This window comes from Pagrus major, chromosome 11 (assembly GCF_040436345.1).
Source record: "Pagrus major chromosome 11, Pma_NU_1.0".
Taxonomy (NCBI): Eukaryota; Metazoa; Chordata; class Actinopteri; order Spariformes; family Sparidae; genus Pagrus; species Pagrus major.
Genome location: NC_133225.1, coordinates 33,148,866 through 33,175,271, shown reverse-complemented (window position 1 = coordinate 33,175,271; position 26,406 = coordinate 33,148,866). Strand labels below are relative to the sequence as shown.

The following is a 26,406-nucleotide window of genomic DNA, read 5'->3' as shown; positions in this document are numbered from 1 at the left end:
TTAAGTCTGATCCGCTTAATCAGCTTAATATACATAGCTAACTAACAGGCAGCTATCTTAGCCAGTCAAAAGCACAGGCTAACTCCAAGCAGCCAACCATAGACCGAGAATGAGAAGCATGGGTGGGACTAAACTGGATAGAGACGCGTCACCAGGGGCAACGCCGCACACACTGAAGTCTGATTGGCTTTGTTGACAGTATGAAATAAAGATTTTTAAAAAAAATAAAGTGTCATCTGGGGCCACAGTGGCGTGAACCACTCCTTTCACATTTACAAAGTGCACATGCATTTATGTGAAATCCAAAATATAACAATTACAGAATCAAAACTATTTTATTGGGTCGAAAACTGAGAATATCTGTTGACCTGTATTGTGGCTACAGCAGCTGAATATGAGAGTTAGGACACTCTCTGATCTCGCCGCCATATGGGGACAGTTAGCCTGAATACAATGTGTTCACATTATTGTATAATCTCACGTTTTTATTCATGTGGTGGGAATGACAACAATTTAAGCTTATTATTCATGCTCCTGAATAACAGTTATTAGAATATTAAAACTACATGTAATAAAGTTATAGCTCTAATGAAGAAAACAAACATATGTGAGAAGCTAGTAATTAGCATATTCCTTTACAGACCTCACAGAAATGAGCCATATAGTCAGTTTTAGTCTTTTTTCGGATGATACAAGTTGTATTCACTCTAACAACAGATAATGTAGGTTTTTGGTAGAATGTCCTGACCTCTAGCCTGTTCTGTTTCATTTCGGGGGGAAGGGGGAGTGTTCCCAGAACCTAATGTACAGAACGGCACTGTGCCGTCCTGTACTCACAATTCTGCTCCTATCAGCTGACACTCTACTACACAGAGCCATACATTGTACTTTTCACCACATGTTTTTTGATAACGTACTTTGTATAATCAATTTAATAATACAAAATCTAATTAAACAAATCATATCATATTTTCAGTATTATGGATAAGATTATCACAATAGTTTACAGATAATTCACAAGATACCCAGTAGTATATATATAGTCAATAGCTCCACCTTTACCAGCTGCAACTGCATTAATGTACATACTAAAACATCAGTATTTAAAATTCAAAAACATACATTATTCTGAAATGGGCCATGGTACTTACTTACTTTTTGTATAGCAAGAATATTTTTATAATGGTCAGGTCTTTTACTCGAAACAGTATTTCTACACTGTGCTATTGTTATTTCTGCTTTATGAAAAGATCTAAATACTTCTTCCACCCCTGATTTACAGTATGTGTGCCTTAATATTTGTCTTGTGCTTCTGTGGTGAGAATTACTCACATGTTATCTGAGACATTCACATAAACAGCTACTGCTGAATTTACGCCAAGAGAGAAGTTTGGTCAGTTGTGGAAAATAGACAAGGATAGCAGCTGCATTAAAAAAACAACAACAACATTGTATTATATCATTTGTACAGGAAGAGGGTAGATATGTCATTTCATGAATCAGCAGTGTTCAAAGAAACGTATTCGTCATCCTACAGAAAGACAGATGGCGGAAACAGTACAGGAAAGGCAAACGGGTTGAAAATGGCCAATGCATTCTTCAAGTGTAACAGTGTGATGAAAGGGAAATCTGGACACCTCGCTGTGGGCGTTCAATTCATTTCACCGGATGATCAGTGCTCAGAACATCTCCAGACACACACAAATACCGTACACACACACACACACACACACACACACACACACACACACACACAATAATCACAGAGTCAAATTCTTATCCTACAATGCTAGCAAAAACATTCAAACTCCATGCCACAAATAATGTCACAGTTGCTTGAATGTTTTGTCAAGATTATTCCACTGTCAGGGGCAGACCACATCATAGACCGCAAGAGAACCAGGAGTGGTTAAGAAAGATGAAACCCTGTTAAGGTTATTAAATTAAAGGACATATTAAATACACATTGAAAGCCAGTGTTACCCAAACATTTTCATGACATTGAGATTACAAAAGTGAGCGTAGACACGTAAAGTTATGTCTGTACATATTTGGACATTGGCATGATTTCTGCTATTTTGACTCTGTATTCCAGTACAGAAACTGAAATTAAATAACTATGGGATTCAACCGCATTCTCTCCACTTAAATTTGTGGGTAATGTCAGATGAATGAAGTGAACCATGCTACTGGACAAGTTGCTGTAAATCCAAATTAAAATGGTCACATTCAGTACTTGGATGCAGATTTTTTTAATTTGACCAAATAATAAATACCCTCATACTGAAGCTAAAAGTCTGTACATTCTGTACATTAGACTTCTAATCTAAACTAAACTAAGACTTCTTCTAAAAATTGTGTCCCTGTCACTGCCACCTAAACTTCTCCTTTCAAGGGTTTGGACATTGTAAACTGGGGTATTTTCCTCACCATCAGTTCATCCTATGCAACATTTTTGTAGTTGACTCTATGCGCAACCAGTGCTAAGCCCCGTGTGGACGGGTCTGGTGACAAGCCATCTTGCTAAAAAAATTCATAAAACACAGGTTTAAATCACTTTTGAGATTTGTTTTATTTAGGTCAATTCATTTGCTTTATTGGCATGAATGTAACAACAACAGTATTGCCAAAGCATCAAGAGTCAATGAAACAACATGAATACATTTTATAAATTAAAACAAGTAAGAGAGGCACAGTATCGTTCAAACTTGCCTTGGGTATGTGTGTGTGCATGTGTATGTGTCTGTATATAAGCAGAAAATTATCATTAATAGAACAAATACAAATAATCTAGTAATTGTAGTTGTCACAACTATTATAAACAACCCATCAACAACCAAATATGTCATCTCACCTTTGGGCTTTGGTCTGGCTGTCATGTTCATGGGCAGCAGTAGCTCAGTCGGTAGAGACTTGGCTTGGGGACCGGAGGGTGGGTGGCCGGTTCAAGTCCAGCTACATTCCATAATATGGAAGTGGACTGGTACCTGAAGAGGTGCCAGGGCTGAACCCAGCCCGGCTCAGCAGTAAGTGCAGGAAGTGAACTGGCAGCTCTTCAGCTACCAGTCCATTTCCTGGGTTACTGCCGAGGTGCCCTTGAGCAAGTCACCGAAACCCCCATGTGCTCCCCGGGCGCCAGCCCAATGCTCCTAGTTTGCTGTGTGTGTACTTAGCTAGGTATGGGTCAAATGCAGAGGACAAATTTCAGGTGTGTTTGCATGTTGCATGTAAATAACTGACAAAATAAAGATTTGATTCAATTTCCCTCCGTCCTCTCCTGATTCATGGCAGAGCTATACCTCAACATAAACACAATGAGAGAGAGAGAGACAGAGACTGACTATTTACATTGATATCTGCCCAAATGTGGAGGAGTGCCTGTCCGGATGGAGCCAGTGCTCTATACGCACTATTCGCCCACTCCAGCAGCTGCCTGCCACTCGTTAATCCAAAACAGAGGCCTCTGTTCCTCCACTCTGAGAAAAACCAACCAGAACCACAAAGAAAAACATATTATTTGTTTGAAATTTTCTCCAAAAGTCACAAACACCACAAATCCAGCCAAGAAGTGGATATCAGTAACTGAATTAGCTGAGGTGAAGTTCAGCAGGAAGCTGTAACTCAAAGCGACCACGGCCCTAATTATGCTTAACTTTAAGCCTTAATACAATAACATGAGTTCTATAAAAAATCACCCCCCGTACAGTTGTCATGATGGGACACATGAGCTATAGAGACCAAAACTGTTTTTCATACCAGGCTGTAAACATGTTTCTTTCTACTGTACTTAACATGTGCTATTATGGGGAATCGCTTTTGGAGCCAGCCTCAAGTGGTCATTTGAGGAACTGCAGTTTTTGGTACTTCTGCATTGGCTTCATTCCTCAGCCCCAGAGGTTGTAGCTTGGCAAACATGTAGAAGCAAATGCCACTACACCTTTAGTTTAATGGAGACTCTGATGACAAAATTTAGAAGAAATTCCCAGATCCCTCACGTGATCTTCACCAAAAGTTAAAGAGATCTACTCTGGGCCGAGACTCATCCTCAATCCAAGTTTCATGGAAATCTGTTCAGTAGTTGTGAAATCCTACTGGCAAACCAACCAATCAGCTCGAATGAACTTCCTTGGTGGAGGCAAAAAAATGTTTTTAAATTGTACTTGTTCCATTTATTTGTGACTGTCTCAGTTTAGTTTTCCCCATTAACATGCAGTCAGCACATTATGATTGTTTTCATTTCAACATATGTAAGCAGTGTGCGACCTAAATTTTAAATCAACTCCCACCCATGGAGCAGCAGTGACTCTGATTGGCCAAAGGATTTTGACCAGTCATGGTTCTTGCTGCTGCTCTGTGGGTTGAGCATTCAACCTCAACGATAACTGAAATTGTACCACTAGAGGTTTCCTGAATGAAATAGTAAACTAGACAAACATCAAACAGAACCGACATTTACATTTGACACATTTTTAATATTCATTAGAGCCCCAAGGTGAGAACACAACAATTATTTTATTTGAATTACAGCCTCTGTGCACCACTCAAAATGCTGTTTCAAAGCTATGACAATTAATTGCAGGAACATTTTTATCCTATTACACTTGTGTAAAATTTCATTGTAATTATCATACAAATTGTTGAGTTATGGCCAAAAATGTGTTCTGTGAGGTCACAGTGACCTACACCTCTGGCCACCAAAATAGAATCAGTTCATCCTTGAGTCCAAGACAATATTAGTACCAAATTCCCAAAAAAGAAATTCCCTTGAGGCATTCTTGAGATATCGCCTTCATAAGAATGGAATGGACAACCTGAAAACATAATGCTGTTGCGGAGGCATAAAAACACAGCAGATATCCTGAAAATACTGTGAACACCTTTGAGCATGGAAAAGCTGTTTATTAAAGCCTACACTTCATTACTGAAATACTACAGAAACAAAAACATCAGCGAAACACTTAATGATGGCAAATTTAATATACTCTATCAGGAAAAACAGAATAACTTAAAGACATCAATACATTTATCATGATCCATGGAAACTACCAGGAAATAAAGTTTAATAGAATTAATTTGAAACACAAAGTAGAAGCTTGAGGTGTAGACAATTGGCACATATATTAAAAGCAACAACTCAAAACAAGTTTATTCAATAAAGCAGGCCAGTAACAGTTTTGGACCCGGGCTCATAACATGCAGTGCTGGTGAAGTCTGGATGGTCTTACTTCCACCTTGTTCTGTAGGTGTGCATCATGCAGAGAAGTAAGCAGAAGTCACGGAGGGCTTTGTTAGCTGAGGAAACTCTAAAAAGAGAAGAAAAAAAGGAAATGTATTGAAACCTCTATCACATTATCCTTACTATCATCTAACATGTTAATTATTTAAATTCTACAAAAAAAAAATCAACATTTGAATGCTGCACAGCATAACATAATTAGCTTTCAGTGGTGGCTGTGAAGAATTGTTTCCAACTCGTGTGATTCAAACATTTTCATAACTCCAGAGGTCGGCTCAGACAGAGCCTCCAACCCAAAGCCTTTTATTACCATTTCTACGTATTATTATTATTATCATTGTTATATTCACTAAAGTCGTTACATAAAATAATTTAAAAAATTAACTACAAGCGGCAATAATTGGGTTTTTCTGAATTTCCCAACAAATGAGTCAAAATCTATAGCTCCTAAACCACTTTTTTCAATCACTACTAACTAGGGGGATTTACAAATACAGTAGGATTCATTTCTCTAGATAAAATTAAATTATACAATTAGCACATTTTACTGCCTTTGGCATAATGAATAAAGAATGATGGGGTATATTAAATGTGTAATCCCCTCTGACATGAACAACAGGATTCTACCAAATATGGAGACATTTCTTAAAAGCCAGCGGTTTAACCATTTGTTCATGGCATCAATTTAGAAACACGACAAATTCTTTATCCAAAAATATTGATGAACTGAAATCAAACATTTCAAGGACAATTCGTGTACAATTATAAATATGCCTGCCTTTAATGCTGACTGGTATCTCTCAACATCTTAAATGCCCATGTTGATTAATTCACATTCAGGTATGGCCTGTTTGTTTTAAACATATCCTGAATGCATTTTTAAATTACTTTTTAAAAGAGTTGTTTCGATTCCGATACCAGTATTGGAAATGCTGTTGATGCTGCCGAAAATGCAGGTATCAGTAAGTACGTGAGTCAATGCACTGATCTGATACCAGGTCATTTAGAAACGGGACCCTGCTACTTCCCAGTTAGCTCTGTTAGCTCTGCTTAACGTTACACACCATGAGATCCCAAATATATGCAAATAGCTTATAGTCCATGCAGTGCTCTAAATGATTGTGGTTTTACCTCTGTTAAGATGATTAGACAACAGACCATTGATTGGGATGCTATCATCTCTCCTCTCAAAGTACTTAGAATCCAGACCACTGAAGACAGAAAGAAAACACATGAGCACACTTTCAGTCCTCATGGCCTTAGAGTGCTGTTCTAAAACAAAATTCCTGTACAGACAAAATAAAAGCAGACTTTAGAAAATTTTAAACAAAATTCTCATTCAGATGCCAAGTTCTCTTCAGGCTGAATGTATTCCACACAGTATATACCTACACCAGCATATACAGTAGAAAAAACGAAAATACTTAGGGGAGGAGGTCATCCAGACTCACATGTGTCTGTTAGCTGGCTGCATTGTTTGCTGCCCAGCAGGTGTGACATCAGCAGCCACCACAGGAGACAGAGCAGGTTTGCCTGTCTGAGGATAAAAGTGTGCCTGGAAAAATACATTGCTATCTTTAACTCCAGTCAGTGATAATAGCTGGTAAAAGGTGAAAAGTTGTATGTTATACCTTGTTTTTCAAGCGAGGCATGTAGCTTTAACAATAACTCCCCTAGACATTTTATATGAATAAGCATCAGTAAGTTGACCAAATTAAAAAGGTGCAATATGTAAGAATTAGTCACCTTGAAATTATACTACCAACACATTTGGGCAGCATATCACCAGAGTAACTGCTGCAAACAGTCTATTTTTTATGCACTCATGACTGTAGCTACTGTTAGCTTGTTAGCTTGTTAGCTGTGCAGCCAGCCAGACTACCAGGGGAGTGTTGGTGTTTTCACTGCTAGCACTGGAGCTTTGGAATGCTGGGAGAAAGAGGTTTTCAGGCCCAGGGCTGACTGGCTAGCATGTTCAGTTTATGTCTTCAACACAAAACATAGACACCTTTAACATTACAGCAAAACAGTTATTTCTTCACATTCTGTTGACAATTTTAGTTAATTTTTGAACATTTTGAACAAAAATTCTTACATACTGCACCTTTAAGTTCAAAACAGTTGCATTCTATATTTGATGCAAAGTACAATAACACTGCTAATGCTTAGAATAGTGTGTATGTGGGAAGAATAAAGCCAACATGAGCCCATGAATAAATTTGGCTTAGTATGGCTATAAGCACAGCCAAGAGATCTCTCTTACCCTCTGTCCTGTTGTGGTGGATAAAACTGAAGGACTCTCTAAAGATTCAGGTGGCTCTCTGGACAGCTGCTTTTCATTCAGCTGCTTATTAAGCCAACTAATAACTGTAGAAAAGAAACATATACATTTAATAAATATAAATGCCAACACTTTTATGTTGCTCCCTTTTTTCACAAGTTGAAGTAAAAGATCTAAGACTTTTTCTGTTCACATGAAAAGTTTCTTTCTCTCCAATTTTGGCCAGAAATGTGTTAAAATCTTTTAGTTAGTAGTTGTTTTGTTTTTTTAAGATGATCCATCAACCTGACAGATGTCCATATCTGGTGTGACCACCATTGGCCTCGACACATCTCTTTCACATAGAGCTGGTCAGGTTGTTTATTCTGGCCTGTGGAACGTTGGTCCCCTCCTCTTCAGGATGTTGTACACATTGATCCAGAACATCCCACATATGCTCAATGGCTGACATGTCTGAGTATGCAGGTCATGAATGAGGATGAATTGCACAGCAATGGGCCTTAGGAACTCCACATGGCATCTCTGTGCATTCACATTGCCATTCAAAAAATGCACCTGTGTCCATTCAAAGCTTATGCCTGCTCATACCATAAACCGCCCGCCACTATGGGGCACTCTGTTCACAACATTGACATTAGCAAGCCCCCCGCCGACACATTGTCTGCACTCAGCCCAGTACAGTGAAGAGAACACTTCTTCTGATGCTAAGTAGCTTATGGTAGTGAAATGAACATTAAATTTACAGTGAACAGCTCTGCTGGACAGCATGCCAACTGCACACTCCCTCAAAAACATGGTGGTGTCATAAAACTGCACATTTTAGAGTGGCCTTCTACTGTGACCAGTCTACAGCGACCTGTGCAATAATCATGCTGCTTAATCAACATTGTGAAATGTCAAACCTCTCAGGTTGATAGATGATCTTGGCAAAGAAGAAATGCTCAGGAGTTTAACAAATTTCTGCTCAAAATCGGAGTGCTATAAACCTTTTGTGTGCACAGAAAAAAGTCTCAATCTTTTTCTTCAACTTGTGATTAATGGGAGCTGAATGTAATATGAAAGTGTTAACAACTGACAAGGTGCTTTAATCCTCATACTTTTGGACGAAGATGTGTTATCTCTACTCTATTATCTCTGCAACCTACCTCGTCTTTGTACTGAGAGGACAACACCATTGTTTCTTAGCTTTATTACAATGTCCAAACAATCATTCAAATATAATGCAATAGATGGTTATATGCTTCTTGCCAATTGTTTTAATTGGATTTACTTAATCATTAAGAAATAGTCCCTAATAGGAATGCTGAAGATGACATTTTTGTATCTTCCAGAAGAACTTCTTCTGACTTCTTTGCTTTGTTACACTGAACCAAATTATGCCGGCATAATGCCGCCCTGGTGTGTGATTGTAAACTGCATGCTGGAATTTAAGAATCATACAAGGTGTGATGGACATGACGTGTAACATAATGGCGTGGGTGTCTAGTGTGACAAACAACATATGTGTTGGGTAACACTTTCTAAACAATAACTCTAACCCTGTTTCATGGCCATTGATCTCTTCCTCTGCTCAGAGGGAAAGTTTAGAGACCTCGCTGGGCTCTATCAAAGCGGCACACAGCAAAGCACAAGTGTCATTGCTAGTTTCTGACTGACACACTTGTCATTTTCACACCCAGTGCCACATTGTGTAAGCTGCAAATGTACTTGTGCCCCTCTGTGCACCCCTGGGCACATTGGTCCTAAATGAGGTGGGGTCAGACGCATCATTGGTGCGCTGCTGTCTTTAGGTCGCAGAAAGCAACTAAACCATAGACCAACAAAAACCTGGTTTAAAGTCTGGCGCATGTTTTTCCTGCTATTTAAAGGAAGCATGAGTCAGATAGTAAGATGCGCTTACTAAGGTGGGTTCACAATGCTCGTACGCTCAGCTTTACTGATTAGAGACGCTGCTTTCAGTCATTTTTCCATAAGCACGGCACATTTAAGAAGCAAAAGTAAAAGCAGAAGTTTTAAACTTGACAGGACAGAGGGAACTCTCCAGAGGAATTAAACTTTTATTATTATTCTGAAATAATTATTTCCTGATGGACTTTAAGACGGCTGCCTTACTCCAAATAATTTTGATCCGTTGCCATGTCAGGAGATTAAAGATTCAATGACATAACTGTCCCTTAGTGAAGATGAGTGCCACTGTTTAAATAGCTGGAGAGGACACTGCTTGGTTTAAATTATGTTATGCTGAAAACACAACTATGACTTTTTTAGACTCTAAATATAACCCCTTTGCACCTTGTGCCTTACTTTGCGCCAATATTATGAGCCATTTAGCTAGAAAAACATTTCCAAGAAGTGTTGGTATATAAAATGTCTCCAGTGAATAACAATACCATAGTTAGTCCAGTGATCACTGGAATTAGTGAGACAAATGTCCTCACCATTCTCATTTGTTTTTAACACCTCTCTGCTTTCATTGAGCTTCTGCACCGTCGTCTCCAACTGCTCTTTCAGTTTTGAAACCTGTAACATACAAATTATATTGTAATCAAGTATACATATAAAAAAACAGAAGGCGATGACTTTCAAATCCTTTCAAACCTAGATTCAATTGAATACGGATAAACTTTATTTGTAAATGTACACATTCTGAATTGTCTTTGGAAATCACAGACATGTACTCTGGACCACTGCTCTGTGGAATTCGAAACAGCAGGTGAGCCATGTGTGAAGAGCAAAGGGAGATGATGCCGTCTTTCTATCCCATGAATAAAAAGATAAAATAAGAACTGCCGAAATATGGGTTGCCAGATATACTCTAGCCATCTACTAGAGTTTATATACACTTTCACTCTTTCTAGGCCACAACCCTTAGGTTCAGGTGTAAGATTCCAATGGTTTGATTACCACTGTAAAAGGGCCACTCCCTGACAAAAGCTTCATGCCAAAACTAGCAAGCATGTTTTTTGAGGGTCTAAAATGACCATGCTGTGACAATAAAGGCATTTTAATAGTTTAGTCTTGGAGATTACTTTTGATTTTTAAAGCCCCGTTTCCACAAATCAGTATGGTTCAGTCCAGTTTGGTTCATTACAGAATTGTTTGCGTTTCCACTGTAAAAAGTTGGGGAAGGTACCAAAAGAACCTCTGTAAAGTCCTCTTTTTTCTGATCTGATACTAAAAGGTGAAGTTAAAACACTGCACATCTTTGATTGTTAAATTAGAACTGCCAGAGTTGTTTGGTCCTCTGCACTCTGAAGTAGGATTTAACTCAGCAGTCGTCGGTCTTGCTCGGTCAGTTGAGAAATAATAATAATAATACATTTTATTTCATAGGCGCCTTTCTGTCACCCAAGGACACCTTACAGTAAAAAAGAAACAATGCACAGTACACAATAGAATAAAATAAGTTAAAAATAAAAATAAAATAAATAAATAAAAAGAAAGCCACAAAAGTACACAAGAGTAAAAACAGTTAAAATGGACAGGAAATTCTGTTAAAGGGAAAAAGCAATCTTAAACAGGTGTGTTTTGAGCCGGGACTTGAAATGTGATAGTGTACTGATGTTCCTTATTTCGGGTGGCAGAGAGAAATGTAAATGTAATGTAAATATGTTTACAGGCCAGTCTTGCCAATATGGTGGTGATGTTGACACACAATTCAACTTCATTTCTGTATTCAAGTGGTGAGCAGTGCTGGCTCTGGCCTGTGAGAGCTAACCAATCACAGTAGACTGGGCTTTTTAGGATGGGGGCCTTAAAGAGACAGGAGCTCAAACAGACAGAAAGTTTCAGACACTGAGATAATATTGTGGGGCAGCAGTGGACAGTGTGAGGAATCTGATTTATTTCTTGAACATAAGAGCATGTAAACCTATTTTAGTAGCAACCCAAAATAAAAGTATGAACCTGAAAAAATGTGAGATATTAAGAAAGGCCTAAAGACTATAAATGTATCTTGTCTGCAGTTCCATGATTTGAAGACGTACCTGCTCATTCTTGGTGATGACCTGCTGCTGAGTGCTCTGTAGATCCTTTGTAACACCTTGAAGTTTGTCTGATACATCCTGGAGGACTTTCTCCTGTGACACAGTCACAGTGTTTTTTACTTTTATTTTTCCAACTAGGCCTCGGACCTCCCCCTGCAGCTTCTTAATGATACCATTAGCCTGGATAAAAATGAAGATAAAACGAGATAAGAAACTGGATTGGACCATATTCAACATAAAGTGAAGTAATACACTGAGTTGCCAGTTTATTAGGTAAATGAGCAAGTGTTACTTTTACATATTGTCCACCCAATTTTTTGCAGGACAGTTGGCTGTTGACTATGTAGACTTTAACAAGGTGTACCTTATAGACTGTCAACTGAGTATATGAAGAATACCGATATACAAGCATAGACTGTTTTTTTCTGTTTTCACTAACCTTAATTAGCTCCTCAGACAGTGATTTCACTGTTGCTTCAAGTTTTCTAATCTGGAGTTCTTTACTTTCAGCATTTTCTTCCACTGATTCCTAAAAAAACAAAAAACATTTATGTAAAAAATATATAAACAGAAGTAGACAGAAACCCCTTACTTACAGAATAAGTCTGGTGTTAGTCTATATTTTTCTCACTGCCTATAAAATCTAAATGAACAATACCAGCACCGTAGGCTGTGCAAAGACCCCATATTGGAATTGAAGGAATCACAAGGGCCCAAGCACTGACCGGTTTGAGGACCCTATTGGAATTGCTTAGGTCATTATTTATTTATTTATTTGTTGTCCAAATAAATCATATTTTTGTCGGCCTTAACATGCTTGAAAAGTCATGAAACTTTGCACATATGGGCAAACATTTAGAAATTGTATAGGTCTTGCGCATGAGCGGCACACAGTGGCTCGGTAACACCCACTAAACAGCAGCCCCCATGGCTAGTTTGACCAATATGCATGAAATTGAGTGCACATGTATGTTATGGAGATCTACAAAAAAGTCTCTTGGTGCCATGACCTACAATACAGTGACCAGACGTCCCCATTTGCCAGGGGTAGTCCCCTGTTTTCCAGGGGTAGTCCCCGTTTTCCGGGTAGTCCCCCGTTTTCCAGGGATAGTCCCAGTTTTCCAGGGATAGTCCCAGTTTTTGGCCGCCTCTCTCCGGCTGCAGCTGTCCCTGGAAATGTCTGGTAAAAACAAATATATCTTGAAAGACCGGGGAGCAAACTTGACGTCTCAGTCACTTGTTTAGCCAGAACGCTTTGTGTTCCTACCGTCCTCTTACACCTACCGCACATGGTCTTAATGTCTACGGTAAATGTCAGCATGATTAATTTACAATACATGTGAATAAGTAATAATGAAGTTGATTTAATGTCCCAATGAAAATCTATTTTGTAAGAGACTGGGATTCGTTGGTGGGCCTTTGCTTTGCTTAAATTGCCTACTGTTAGACATTAGGAGAAACCAGCAGTCCTCCTGACTGGTGCAGAATTCTCCCATTATCTGGCTGGAGAAATACTGGTACAGCATTGACTTGTACATTGCACATTATATCCTATTCTAAAAGACATCTGCCTTTTCTAAATGGACATATGACACTTTTTCGTTGGAAATCAAATCTCAAATAGGTCTAATTACGTTGGCTTACGTCATGCAACAATAAATTCATGTTAAAACTTGGAAGAGAATTATACCATTTAAAGTAAACAAACTTTAGACACCCCAAATAGTTTTATTTATCAAATAATGTGTATTTCTGTATGTAGTGCTGTATCCAATAATACATTTGGCTCTTGCTTTAATCACTTTCTTATGAAATGCCAGTTTTTAGGCCTGGGTTTGATCTAATCACCATGGTACTAAACTATGATTTTCTGTAAAGGTTTAATTAGTTAGTTAATTTTTAGAACCCATTTGTATTAGTTGGTCTTCACCAAAAGTGTATTACAGCACAACAGCTACCATGGTCATACTGATCGCTAGACTGGAAATATTCCCGTTTTTCAGTTCAGAAATCTAAGTGACCACCTTAACCTTAACCCAAAAGGATGTCGGCCATTTTGAATTTAGTGCTTGTTTTTGCCGATTTAAACATGTTGTACTTTGACAAACTTCTCCTACAGCTTTAATCTGTTCTACTTCAAATAAGGTCAGGGCTGTCTTAACACCTTTACAATGAAAACTTATAAAAAGCTTGTGTTTTCGTGGAAGGGCGTGGCAAAATTTGATGTTGATGACATCTTCGATTGACGACAAAAATGTCAGTAGTTAAAATGGCACAACTTGAAGCTGGTAGCCGTGCTGTAATGGAGATTGGCCTAATTAGCCAAATCAAACCGTGTCAATCCAAGTTAGCACATATGTGCATGGAAAAGCCATATTAGTTAGGATATTAGTTATTTCTCAGTCTGCTAACAATTTGGCAGAAAGCTGATTTGGTAGGTCATACATGTTATTAAACAAATTATTCAATAATACCATATATAAGATATTTCATGAGTTCCAAATCTCGAGCCTAAATCGTGTGAATTATTCTTTTAAGGACGAGTCCCAAGTCAATGTTCGTGTTAACTTAAGTACAACTCCAGTCTAAGTCTCTATCACTGGAAGGCACCAGACATCCAGAAGAAAAAGATACAAATAACAAACAAACACAGCATAGGTCTTCACGATCGTTTTCCCACTCACCGCCACATCATAAGCTTATTCAACATATAATTAGACTATGAGAAAAACAATACAATAATAAATCCTTGAGAAGGAAACGTTTAAGTAAGTGTGAACAATCTAACCTCAGTTCAGAGCAGACTCAACCCCAAGGTTTTGACTTGCTAGGAGCATTTTTACCTAAATTAACCTCAAGTTTTGGAACTTTGACTGTCTTCTGACGTAGACATTTAGCGTCATAAATAAATAACAGAAAATCACAAAAGGGTTGTTATGCCCCTCTTAAGAACATGTATTTGACTATCAGTGAAAGCTGTTCAAAAGAACAGAGCTGAGAACCTTTTTGAACATGTTTAAGAAGTGTTACCCCTTCATTCCACCGGGCACATCTGTTACTTGGCCTGTAAGACACTGTTTAGTTCTGGCTTCACACTGGTAGTGTTTCAGAAGCGGAGCATCATGCCTGCCTGATGTTGCTGAATTGCTCAAATTGTGTTTTTTTTGTCATAGCTCTGTGATTTGCTTACTTCTACTGTGGATGAGTGCGCTATGTAGTTAAATTATTTCATTATTTGTCTGTTTTAAGTGTATTTCATTGTTAATATTTCTGACTACGCTGCAGTACATACTTTTATTTCCATCCGGCCATTATCTGGTCCTCACATTGAGGTTACAGGTTGGACTGCAATAATAATTAGGAATACAGAACTATGAAAAAACATGTTTAACAATCTGCAGCACACTTTATAACTTAAAATAACGTGAATTTGCCAACCTAAATGCCTGGTGAACAAGCATGCTAGCTGGCAATTTACATTAAGCATTTGTCATCATGATCGTACCCACTTCATATTTGGGTGAAGGCAGGGGAATAAATCCGGCGATATGATTAATTAACTATTCTTCTTTTGTTTTCTAGACGATGCTGCCTCTTACCACCAGACTTGAGTACTGCATGTGTAGAATTCAACTGAAAGGCGGCGAAGGCTTTATGTGCAGTGAAGAATGACAACTCGTACCAGTGTACCTTGATGTCAAAATGCACACAGGTTAGCAGGTCTAGAATATGCCACAAGTGTAACTTACTCTTAAAATGAGATAATATAAGATGTACCTTTAATGTATCCCCTGTAGAAGAAATTTAATTTACTTAGCTGTAATTTACTGTTATTGTGCTGTTCTTTCTTACACTATTAAAGCTTTGACAGTAATTTGAGAAAATATGCATTTGAAGTTGCAGCTCATACCTTCTGCTGCTGAGTAGCTTCCAGCATCTCTTTTGTGCGGCGCATGAGCTGGTCCTTATCTTTGATCTCCTGTTCTAGAACAGCCACTCTCATCTGCAGCTGGCTCAGCAAACGCTCCTTCTCATGAACCTCTGTGTCCAGAGTGCTGTTCTCCCTCCTTAGAGACAGGACCTGCTGCTTCAAACGCTGGCACTCCTACACACACACAACAATTGATGTTGTCAACAATAATCATTATTCATCTACATAAGTAGTAACATTGAGACTTGTGTTTTCAAACACAAATAATAACAAATGGGGATTCCCAGTAAGTCATAATTTTAACAGAGGCTATGTGTGTATGTATCTGAGAACTAGAGATCATGTTATGCATATCTCTGCTGCACAGATGGAGATGCGTCTTTCTATATTAGGTATGTCTGTCGCAATTATAACATGATTGCCTGATTGTCAATCAAGAAAGTTTTTGCCTGATGTTAAAAAGATCTTGAAATAAATCATGTTGACACTTCTATTAAATTATTGGGACCTTGTAAAATCCCATAGCTGTAGTTATGAATTTTGGCCCTCTGAGCCCTCACTAGAATGCTAAAATTTTGTATGTGTATTCTAAACCCTAATGAAACTTGGCAACATTCTAGAACTTATTTGGTCCTGAATAAACAAACACTTTTTGGATTATTTTGACTGTAGATTTTCCAAAGAGGGATTCATTTAATGTCCTTGAAACTTTTGTTTTGGTTTATTTCCATTGTACATTTTGTACAAAAAATGAATAAGTAATATATCTATATATATAATACATCTTTGAATTTTTATATATGTGTGCATTGTTTTACTCATTAACCAAAAGATATCAACAATAATGCGTATTCTAACTGAGGAAAAAGTTAGGACACCCTACCCCCTAATAGCTAGTGTTACCCCCTTTGGCTGAAGTAATTTCAGTGAGACGCTTCTTGTAGCCATCTACCAGTCTCTGACATTGGTCTGAGGAAAGTTTGCCCCACTCCTCAACGCAGAATTCTTTCAGCTGTGAGATGTTTGAGGGGTTTCTTGCATGTACAGCCCGTTGTAAGTCACCCACAGCATCTCAATGGGATTAAGATCTGGGCTTTGACTCGGCCATTCCAGGACTCCATTTCTTAGTTTTCAGCCAGTCCCTGGTGGATTTACTGGTATGTTTTGGGTCATTGTCATGTTGCAGGGTCCAGTTCCGCTTCAGCTTTAATTTTTTTACAGATGGTCTTACATGTTCCTCAAGTACCCTCTGATACACGGTAGAATTCATGGTGGATTCTATGATGGTAAACTGGCCAGGTCCTGCTGCAGCAAAGCATCCCCAAACCATGACACTTCCACCTCCATGCTTCACAGTTGGTATGAAGTTATTTTCCTGGAATGCTGTATTTGGTTTACGCCAAATATGTCCTCTGTTCTGGTGTCCAAATAATTCAATTTTAGACTCATCTGTCCAAAGAACATTATTCCAGAAGTCCTGCTCTTTGTCTATGTTCTCTCTGGCAAACTTCAGTTTGGCCTTCATGTTTTCTCATGTAGTCTCTTACTGATTGTAGAGGGATGCACTTTCATATCAACAGTAGCAAGAGCCTGCTGTAGGTCCCATGATGACATTTTAGGGTTTTTGGTGACTACTCTTAGACTACTCTTGCGGTCTGCTCTTGGGGTGAACTTGCTTGGATGGCCAGACCTGGGCATGTTGGCAGTTATTTTGAATGTCCTCCACTTGTACACTATTTTCTGAACAGTGAAATGGCTGATTTCAAATTCTTTTGAGATCATTTTAAATCCCCTGCCAGACTCATAAGCTGCTACAATCTTCTTTCTGAAGGCCTCAGACAGCTCTTTCGATCTCACCATGGCGTTCACTCTCACTTCAACAGTCAGGAGCACACCAACCTAAATGTCTGAGGTTTAAATAGGGCAAGCCTCCTTCAAAATGCTGAGTAATGATGTTCTTACTTATTACCTATATTGCATATAGGGGATGTCATCCTGTTCTGCATGTCTAGACAAAATATTAAATCGTAGTTCCTTAGCTCAACGCACATCTATTATATGACAATTTCAAACTCTCTGAGCTAATTTCTGACATAATCAAGTTGCACTGAAACAATACAGAAAGTCTGCAATAATCCCACTTGAAACAGGTTTTGGGTGGATACTGCAAAATAGAATGCAAAATAACCAGAATAATTTATAGGTGCAGTCATGATTTCAAGTTTCCCTGAATTGTTGATGTCAGAAATTAGCTCAGAGTTTGAAATTGTGAAATAATACATATCTTGGTCATCACACATCACCACCTGCGTTAAAAAAAAAGCACAGAAAGGCTCTACTTCCAACAGAAACTTAGGAAGGCTAAATTCCAGAGCAAGATTCTGGTCATGTTTTACAGAGAAGCAATAGAAAGCATCCTGACTGGAAACATCACAAACTGGCATGGTTCAACACGGCCCAGGACAGGAAGCTCTGATTAAAACCACCCAAAACATCACTGGTACCATCTACAGAGCATCAGTGACATCAGTGAAGTGAGATGTCTGCACAGAGCCCAAAGATACTAAAAGACAACACCCACCCAGCCACAGTCTGTTCATCCTGCTGCCATCTGACAACAGATACAGAAGTATCTGCTGCTGTACCACCAGACTACAGAGAAGCTTCTTTCCCCAGGCTGTGAGAGTCCTCAATTCATCATCAGCACTCCATTTTCCAAAATAGATGTAGCAGGACTCAAAGGACTCAAACATTGTTTCATTATTTAAACCCTTGTGATTTTAAAAAATTACAATAAATTTAACTTGGAACCTTGTAACACACACACACACACCCTCAATGTGCCATTGCTTTCTGCGGCTAATACACAGTAGATTTGCGGCGAATAAACATTCATTAGAGAAGTGTGAATAAATACAAATGTCAAACTGGCTTCACTGGTGGTGAACATACCATTAAACAAACAACACTGCTGATGAAACTTCATCTCAGGCCCAAATGTTCTTGGATAAGGTAATGGTCCTCACTTTTTGGATTTCAACAGGCAATCAAATGAAACGCACTGTTATCTTGAGTTAAATTGTGGTTTTCTCTGGTTAGAACATTGTTGGAAACATTTGGGATAATGTACGTACACAGCTCAACAAAATGCACAACGAAGGTCTAGTTGTTTTAAGACATTTAAATGCAGAAATGCCAAGTCATTCCTCACCCACACTCTTTATTCACTTACCTCCTCTATGCCTACTAGTTTGATCTTCTGGTCTCTGATGACAGACTCATTCTTGTATTTCCTCTCTGTTAGCTCTTTGCAGGAGGCCTCCAGTTCTGACAGCCTCCTCTGAAGCTGTTGGCTGCTCTGCTTATGTGCACTCTCCAGCTCCTGACGCAGCTGTTCAGTCTGTTGCTGAAGCCTGCCCTGTAACTGAAACACCGTAAAGACAAAGAAAAAGAGACCAAGAGAGTTAATGTCTGTTGTAGAGAAAAAATATAGCCAGTACAAGCCCTGTTTCAATCCCCATCAATTTAAAACATAGTCCATGCATGTCAGGAGTCTTACCTCTACAGCCTTTTCTCTTTCTGATTGTAACTCCAGAGAATGACGGCTGGACAGACAGCTGGTCTGACTAGTCCAGTCTGACCGCAGTTTGTCCAGCTCTTTAGTCTTCTCAGACAGAGTCTGTGAGTGAAATACAGAGATGTTAAGTAGTGTTTCTTTGTTAATCATGCTAATAACAGTGATAACATAATAATTTTACATAAAACTCTGTTTGTATACATATTTCAGCATAAAAAATGTCATGAGGTTAAAGCAGTCTGCATCCAACTATATATTAATAAAGGTGATCGTTACAGTATCTGTTGTCAATAGCTTTTTTAAAGGATTGAAAACATTCTTCAGTTCATAATAATTCATAAAAAAAATCATCAAATCTGTTTAATACAGGACAATTTAGGGAGCTGAATCCCCGTCCCCAGCTGTTGCTTTTTCAAAATGAACCAGCAGGAAATGTTGTTTATTATGTTCTCAAGGGGTGTTACACTAAACAGTCTTCTACTACATCATCAGGAAGCTGTTTTCAGCTATGGTTGCTATGATATGGAATATCTGCAGAAGAAAATGTTAATTTACGTGTTACAAGTACCTAATTTCACAGATAGTTTGTGTGCGTTATCAACAAATAGTGACGAGTTTACATGAAAGATTCATGATAAGAAATTAAGACTCCATTTTGTACACTGTGAACGCCATGTTATCACCGCAGTCACAAATTTACAAGAGGGATGTTCCGCTGTCTGGTTCATGTGTGTCTGGACACCAAGTTGCTTTCACAGGAAGTAAGACACCTGTCAGCTGACGAGCTGAGTTACGGCAACTTCTCTCTGCAGCATTCTCTGGTTTTGTCAAGCCGTGAATCTTTGTTTGCAGTTTTCCAAAAGCACCCGTGTGAAAATAAAGGCCAGTGTAAACAACCAATCATTTCATGGTATTAACATATTATTCATCAACACTGAAAAGATCTGGGATGGGACAATTAATGATTTTACCACAGACTGCAATAACAAAACACAATAAGTTGATTGTGATACATTGTCATTACCGGGATCATCGTGAATAGGGTGATTGTGAAAATGCTCACATAAAAGTGACTTGAGAAAGCTATCCAGTTCACTGTTGAATGCACAGCAAAAAAGTTCAATCAGATGTGTGTAAGGACTATGCTTTGCTTGGTAGGTTGATCTGGTTTTCTGTTGGAACAATAATAAGAATGCTTTTTATTTGGCAGCTCAGATTGACTGTTGTTTGTGATCAATAAGGACACCTATTTAAAGTTTCAATGTCAAATTTCTAACTGTTGCATTTAACAATCAAACATAGCTTCTATTCCTAAGTGCTGTATCCTAGTCAACTGGACTTCAGTTTTCAGTTTCATGAAGACGTTTCCACTTCTTCAGTTCTAATTAACTGGAGGGGAGTTTGCAGGCTTTTAAACTATGTGTGGGAGTGTCCTTACAGAGTCTTTAGGGCCACTTGCGTGTCATTGACCCAAACAACCTTCATGTGGGTTGCTAGGGCTAGGTGAGCCCAGGTGTGAATGGTTGTTAAGCTGTCTGGGGAGAGAACTCAGTACTGCATTGTAGGTGGGTGATAAGTAATGTCATAGGCCACCTCCTCTGTTCAAAGACGATCGTTCCAGTTTGACATAGATGGATTCTTTTACTCCTCTTTCAAACCATCTGTCCTCTCTGGCCAAGATGTTTACATTGTTGTCCTCAAAGGAATTTTTTTTTCCTCCAGGTGTAAGTGGACAGCAGAGTCTTGACCTGAGGAGTTGGCCCTCCTGTGTTGTGCCATTCGTTTGTGGAGAGGTTGTTTTGTCTCCCCAATGTACAAATCTGTGCAGTCCTGGCTGCATTGAAGAGCATAAACTACATTACTCTGTTTATACCTGTGTGTTTTGTCCTTAGGATGGACAAGTTTCTGCCTCAGCGTGTTGGTATGTTTAAAGTGAACTGGGATATGTTTATTGAGGATCCTCCTGAGTTTCTCAGATGTTCCTGCGACATAGGGAATGATGATGTTGTTACATTTTTCTGTCTCTTCCTCTCTGTCTGCTCTGGATCTTTTAGAGGTTTTGACAAAGGTCCAGTTTGGGTAGCCACAGGTTTTAAGTGCTCCCCTGATGTGCTTCTGTTCCTTCTCCTTCCCCTCTGTCTTAGTGGGCACGGTCTCAGCCCGATGGTTTAAGGTTCTGATGACCCCCAGCTTGTGCTCCAGGCTTCTGTCTTCTTCAATGTGTACTGCGCAGTCCAAGAAGGGCAGACTGTCTCCTCTGACATCTTCCCGTGTGAACTTGATCTTATTGTCCACAGCATTACAAGTTCTGTGAAGGCTTCCACTTCCCTTGCTCTGATTTTGACCCAGGTGTCGTCCACATACCTGAACCAGTGGCTATAAGCAGTTCCTGTGAAGGTAATCAAGGCTCTGCTCTCAAATTCCTCCATGTAGAGGTTGGCCACCATTGGGGACACTGGTGAGCCCATGGCACAGCTGTGCTTCTGTCTGTAGAAACCTTCTCTGTACTGGAAGTAGGTGGTTGACACACAGAGGTCAAGTAAGGCACAAATGTGGTCTGGGGTGAAGTTGGTTCTGCTGGAAATTGTGCTGTCCTGTAGCAGGCGTTTCTTCACCATCTTAACCGCTTCTTGAGTTGGAATGCCCATAAAAAAGTGAGGTGACATCATAAGAAACCATTGTTTCGTCTGGGTCAAGTATTATTTTTCTCACCTTGTTGGTGAAATCCTGTGAGGTTTTGATGTGGTGTTGAGTGTTAACGACCAAAGGAGCTAGGATACTGGCTAAGTGCTTGGATATGTTATAGGTAACTGAGTTAATGCTGCTGATGATGGGACTGAGTGGTGCTCCGTCCTTGTGTAACTTTGGGAGTCCATAGATACATAAGATGGCTTCCCCTGGGTACAGTCTGTAATATAATGTCAATGGCTTTGAGCTTTTCCAGTTTTTGCTGATATTCTATAACCTTCTTTTTGTAGCTACTGGTAGGACCTACAAACACCTATGAGACTCTGAGGCAAGATCCTACCAGAAAATTAACATGACATAGCTTCTATTCACATACAGGGAATCAAATGAGTACCTGCTAGCTGCCAAATAGAGTGTAAACGTTGACTGTGGCAGGTAAACATTTTAAGTCACCTGCCATCATGGCAGATGGTTTTTCTTATATTGATAAATGTTTTTAAAAAGTCATTTAAAGAGTTAGAGTTGAAGCCTCAACCTCAGTACATGGGACACACACTCTACTAGGTGAGCTATCTAAGAGCTATATGGAATTCAATTGCTCATCCTGCCTTCAACAAGTAGGCTATTTTTTTAAAGGATGGATGACCATAACACAATATTCAATAAATCTGAAAACAGTGTGTGGCCAATATACTGAGGTTGAGGTTGAAAATTGGGCCACCTTAAAAACATTAAATTTGAAGAAGAAAGAAAAGGCTTTCAAACATCAAGTCAATGACAAAACGCACCTGTTGGGCATAACTCAGCTGCCTGGACAGATCATCTTCAGTCTTCTTAAGCTTCATCTCTAGGGCCTGCTTTTCTGCCTGAAACATTTAGAAGACACATCTTTATAAACATGACTTAGGGAATGAATGCTCCACTGAAAGTATTACTTTATCAGCTAAAACCTACATATTTCTAAGATATCCATGTGAAGGTTTGCATATCTGTTGATTTTCAAATTTGAATAGATTTCTACATCTCTTTCTCTATTTGTTGTCTAATATGTTGTTATGACTTCTTAAAAGGTAGGTCAATACAAGAGCATCAATTCATTGAACTGCTTTAACTGAACCAGCTGATACCGTATGTACAAGCAAATTACATAAGTAATGAGCACAGTCAACCACTTCAACACCAGATATAAAATCTCTTGACATTGTTTTGATCAGCCTCTCCCTTTAGAGAACTCCACAAGACAAACTCATTAGTTGTTTTGATAAGATACACTTGAGTTTTTAAAGGTTTAATCAAAAGGCCAGACAGTATTATAATGATGAATTATGCAGAATGAGCTGACCTTCAGAGAGGAGAGACACACTGCCAGATAGTCTTTAATCTCTTTGTCAGAGCCTTGAGCAAGCCGTAAAGACAAGTGGTTCAGGTGTTTGAATGCGTTTGTCTCTACAACACTGAAATTGGCAGGGCCTTCAAGCACTGGAGACTGACACGACAAGTGCAGAAGAAACCTGTGGAAAAGGAAAATATACAGTCATGTAGTGTGTGATGTTGTTTTACTTGAGTACATTATCATGAAAAGTGTCTAAAACTTTGTATACTCCACAGATTAAGGGTGCAATACGTGGAATTATATATATATATATATATATATATATATATATATATATATATATATATATATATATATATATATATATACACACACACACACACACACATACATACATACGTATACATACATACAGACCCACAATATTATTTTAAAAATTGAATTATTAGGAGGGACAGAAATAAGTACTAGTTAATAGTATTAGTGTGATTGAATGCTGATTTTTTTTTGTTGACGAGTGTAATGTAGTGCAGTGGTTTGCATTCATACCTTGGATTGTCTGACTCCTGTTCTGAATAGCATAGATTCAGGAGGTCAATAAATTTCTGAGGAAATGAGGCAAAGTCTATCAGCAGCCCCTGCTGGACTTTCAAACTACACAAACAAGGACAGAGAGAGAACTAACATCAGTGAGAGTTAAAGAACGCTTGTTCATCTTAAATTCAAACACTGAGCAATATGATTTATGCAATTCTACCAGTACTTACCTTTGGAAATCTTCTTCTGATATAGAGAGGTTGAAGAGAAAATATGGATCTATATCATCTGTTAGTTTTACTAGAAGATCCTAATATAATCAAAAGAACAGAAGGTTAGTCACCAGGAAAAGAGCCTGTCTTTTATAACAGTTATACAATAGAGGCTGAAGGGCTAAAGTGTAGTGTTGAGAGCTGCCATATTTTTACAATTAGTTGACTACAGAATTCTCAATCTCAATCGTTAACACCAAACTCCAACTCACTCTTTTGTGTACTGGACTTGATGACGTCTGAAGGTCAATGGCGACACGGATATTTGCTTTTCTGTCAAATTAAGACATTTAAACAGATAAATAACAATCAGACAGTATGTTGATGAAGGTTTGAGTCATCCAGGTCATGGTGATTCTAAGTGCTGTATCGTAGGCAACTGGACTTGTTTCAGTTTCTTGAAGACGTTTCACCTCTCATCCATGAGGCTTCTTCAGTTCTAACTAACTGGAGGGGAGTTTGCAGGCTTTAAAACTCTGTGTGGGAGTGTCATTACAGAGTTGATAAGGACACCTGTTCATTAACGAATGCACAACACAGGAGGGCCAACTCCTCAGGTCAAGACTCTGCTGTCGACTTACATCTGAAGGAGAAAAATCATTCCTTTGAGGACAACAATGTAAACATCTTGGCCAGAGAAGACAGATGGTTTGAAAGAGGAGTAAAAGAATTAATCTATGTCAAGCTGGAACCATCGTCTTTGAACAGAGGAGGTAGACTACGACATTACTTATCACCCACCTACAATGCTGTACTGAGTTGACTATCGTTTTGTTTTCTCAAGATCTCGAATTAATTATATCATTATCTCGGGAAAACAAAGTTTCGTTATCTCGAGATCTAAAGAAAATGATCCCATTATCTCGGGAAAACTGCAGTTGTTATTTCGAGATAATAACTCGAGATCTCGTGAAAACAAATTAAATGAACTTGTTATCACGGGAAAACAGAGGAAATAAAATGTATGAATGCATGGCCCTTTAGGGCTTCCGTAGATTAGAAGGTTTTCCATGATGTCTTTCCTAGCAGCTTCCACAATGTGTTTTTTATGAAATAGTAATGATATAAAGTCCCTCTTTTCTTCATTATACCTACAATCTATTGGTACATGTTTGACAGTTCCCAGTTTATTACAGTGTGTGCACAGTCCAGTAGCATGCTTACCTAATCTATTGAGTGTCTCATTAATTTAACAAGATTACAGTAAGAAAAGGCACTGAAGTACTTCAGCTCAGTGCAGATTGGAGGTAAAAGTTCTTTGAATGCTAATACTTTGCATTAACAACTATAAATGATGTGGAAAAAAAGTCTTACAAAACAATATTTTGATTCTGGGACGATTTATATTCACTTCAGGACAGTTAAAATTGATTTTTGGGAGGGTGGTGAAAAAAGTTAGTCTGGAGCCATGAGATTAGATATCATTATAAAACCTTTTCGTGGGAGAAGAATTGTTGCACTGAAGGAATACATTGAAAACAATAATTTAATGTCAACCACAGAACAAGAAATTATTACCCTGTTATCCAAACCTGGTAAGTATAAAAAGTATATTGATAACTTGGGACCAATAACAACTGAATGTGGATTACAAAATATTCACAACATGTTACAGACAATAGGTTGAAAGTGGGTTTAGGACAGATGTGGGGTTTCTTATAGAAAGGTACATAATTTATAATAAACACAGTAACACTAGGGTGGTTCTGGATTTAATGGATTATAATAATCTGATAAAAGACAATGGTTTCATTTTGTTTTTACATTTTCACAAAGCCTTTGATTCATTTAAACATCCATTTATAACCTTTTGAATATGTTGGTTTGGGTGTTAAATTTATTAGGGTAATTAATATGATGTATTAGTTATGTCCTCTTCCTCAGGGTATATCCAAAAGAATTCTTCAAGGTTGTTCTTGCTATTTATTTTAGTTGCAGAAGTGCTGGCTTTTTTCTATTCAATCATTAGTCCATAACTCAGCTGGCAGATGATACTATCATCTATTCTATATCAAGACTTCAGGACAGATCCCGCTTGTTTTCATCAGTGCCTAGAGGCGACTACACTTAAATTAAAAGGACGTGAACTAGCTAATCTGTATAACCCTACCTGACCACCCTCTCATAGACATTACCTGGCTGGTCAACACTGTTGTTGATGTACACTAACGCTAGGTTACATCGACAGTGCATAACAAAAAACAGAAAGCGTTTTTTTAATGCTGCCAACACATTAGAAAGAATTAATCATGACTCTCGAATGTACTTAAGATAGGCAATTTCACGTCAACGTCCAGTCTTACCTTTCCTCGCAGTCCGAGCACCTCACCTTCACTTGTACTACCTTGCTGAAAAGTTTCTCCATGTTTCTAACAAACTAACCGAGTCGCTCACCGGGGTAGTAAACTGTCGCGTTCGTACGCCAATTAATGTTAAAGGCACAAATATGGGTAAGGCAGTTAATAATGAGAGGCGTTTGCGTCGCACGAAACGTTCACATTTTCATGTAATCTCCACAATATTATTGAATTGGCGCTTTTTAGCCGCCAACTGAAACGCTCTGGA

At 38.5% G+C, this 26,406-nt stretch overlaps 1 protein-coding gene across 1 annotated transcript; it reads right to left on the bottom strand.

Annotated features, from left to right (window-relative positions):
* Nucleotides 1–4,878: 4,878 nt before the first annotated feature.
* sass6 (SAS-6 centriolar assembly protein) lies at nt 4,879–26,393 on the bottom strand. The gene is made up of 16 exons (XM_073476806.1): nt 26,145–26,393; nt 24,054–24,114; nt 23,800–23,879; nt 23,582–23,686; nt 23,042–23,210; nt 22,488–22,565; nt 18,994–19,113; nt 18,667–18,858; nt 15,414–15,608; nt 11,943–12,032; nt 11,504–11,683; nt 9,956–10,037; nt 7,500–7,603; nt 6,688–6,791; nt 6,368–6,447; nt 4,879–5,303 (listed from the first exon to the last, which is right to left on the bottom strand). The coding sequence occupies exons 1-16, from the start codon at nt 26,204–26,206 to the stop codon at nt 5,251–5,253; spliced, it is 1,755 nt and encodes a 584-aa protein (XP_073332907.1). The 5' UTR covers nt 26,207–26,393; the 3' UTR covers nt 4,879–5,250.
* Between the last annotated feature and the right edge of the window lie 13 nt (nt 26,394–26,406).

What these genes read in the sequence shown, in the direction of transcription:
- sass6 (XM_073476806.1), bottom strand. Translation starts at nt 26,206, where the DNA reads ATGGAGAAACTTTTCAGCAAGGTAGTACAAGTGAAGGTGAGGTGCTCG. An exon ending in AAAGAGAAAAGGCTGTAGAG is followed by an intron (nt 18,859 to 18,993) that starts GTAAGACTCCTG and finishes ACGGTGTTTCAG; the next exon opens with TTACAGGGCAGGCTTCAGCA. An exon ending in TGTCTGAGGAGCTAATTAAG is followed by an intron (nt 11,684 to 11,942) that starts GTTAGTGAAAAC and finishes ATTTTTATCCAG; the next exon opens with GCTAATGGTATCATTAAGAA.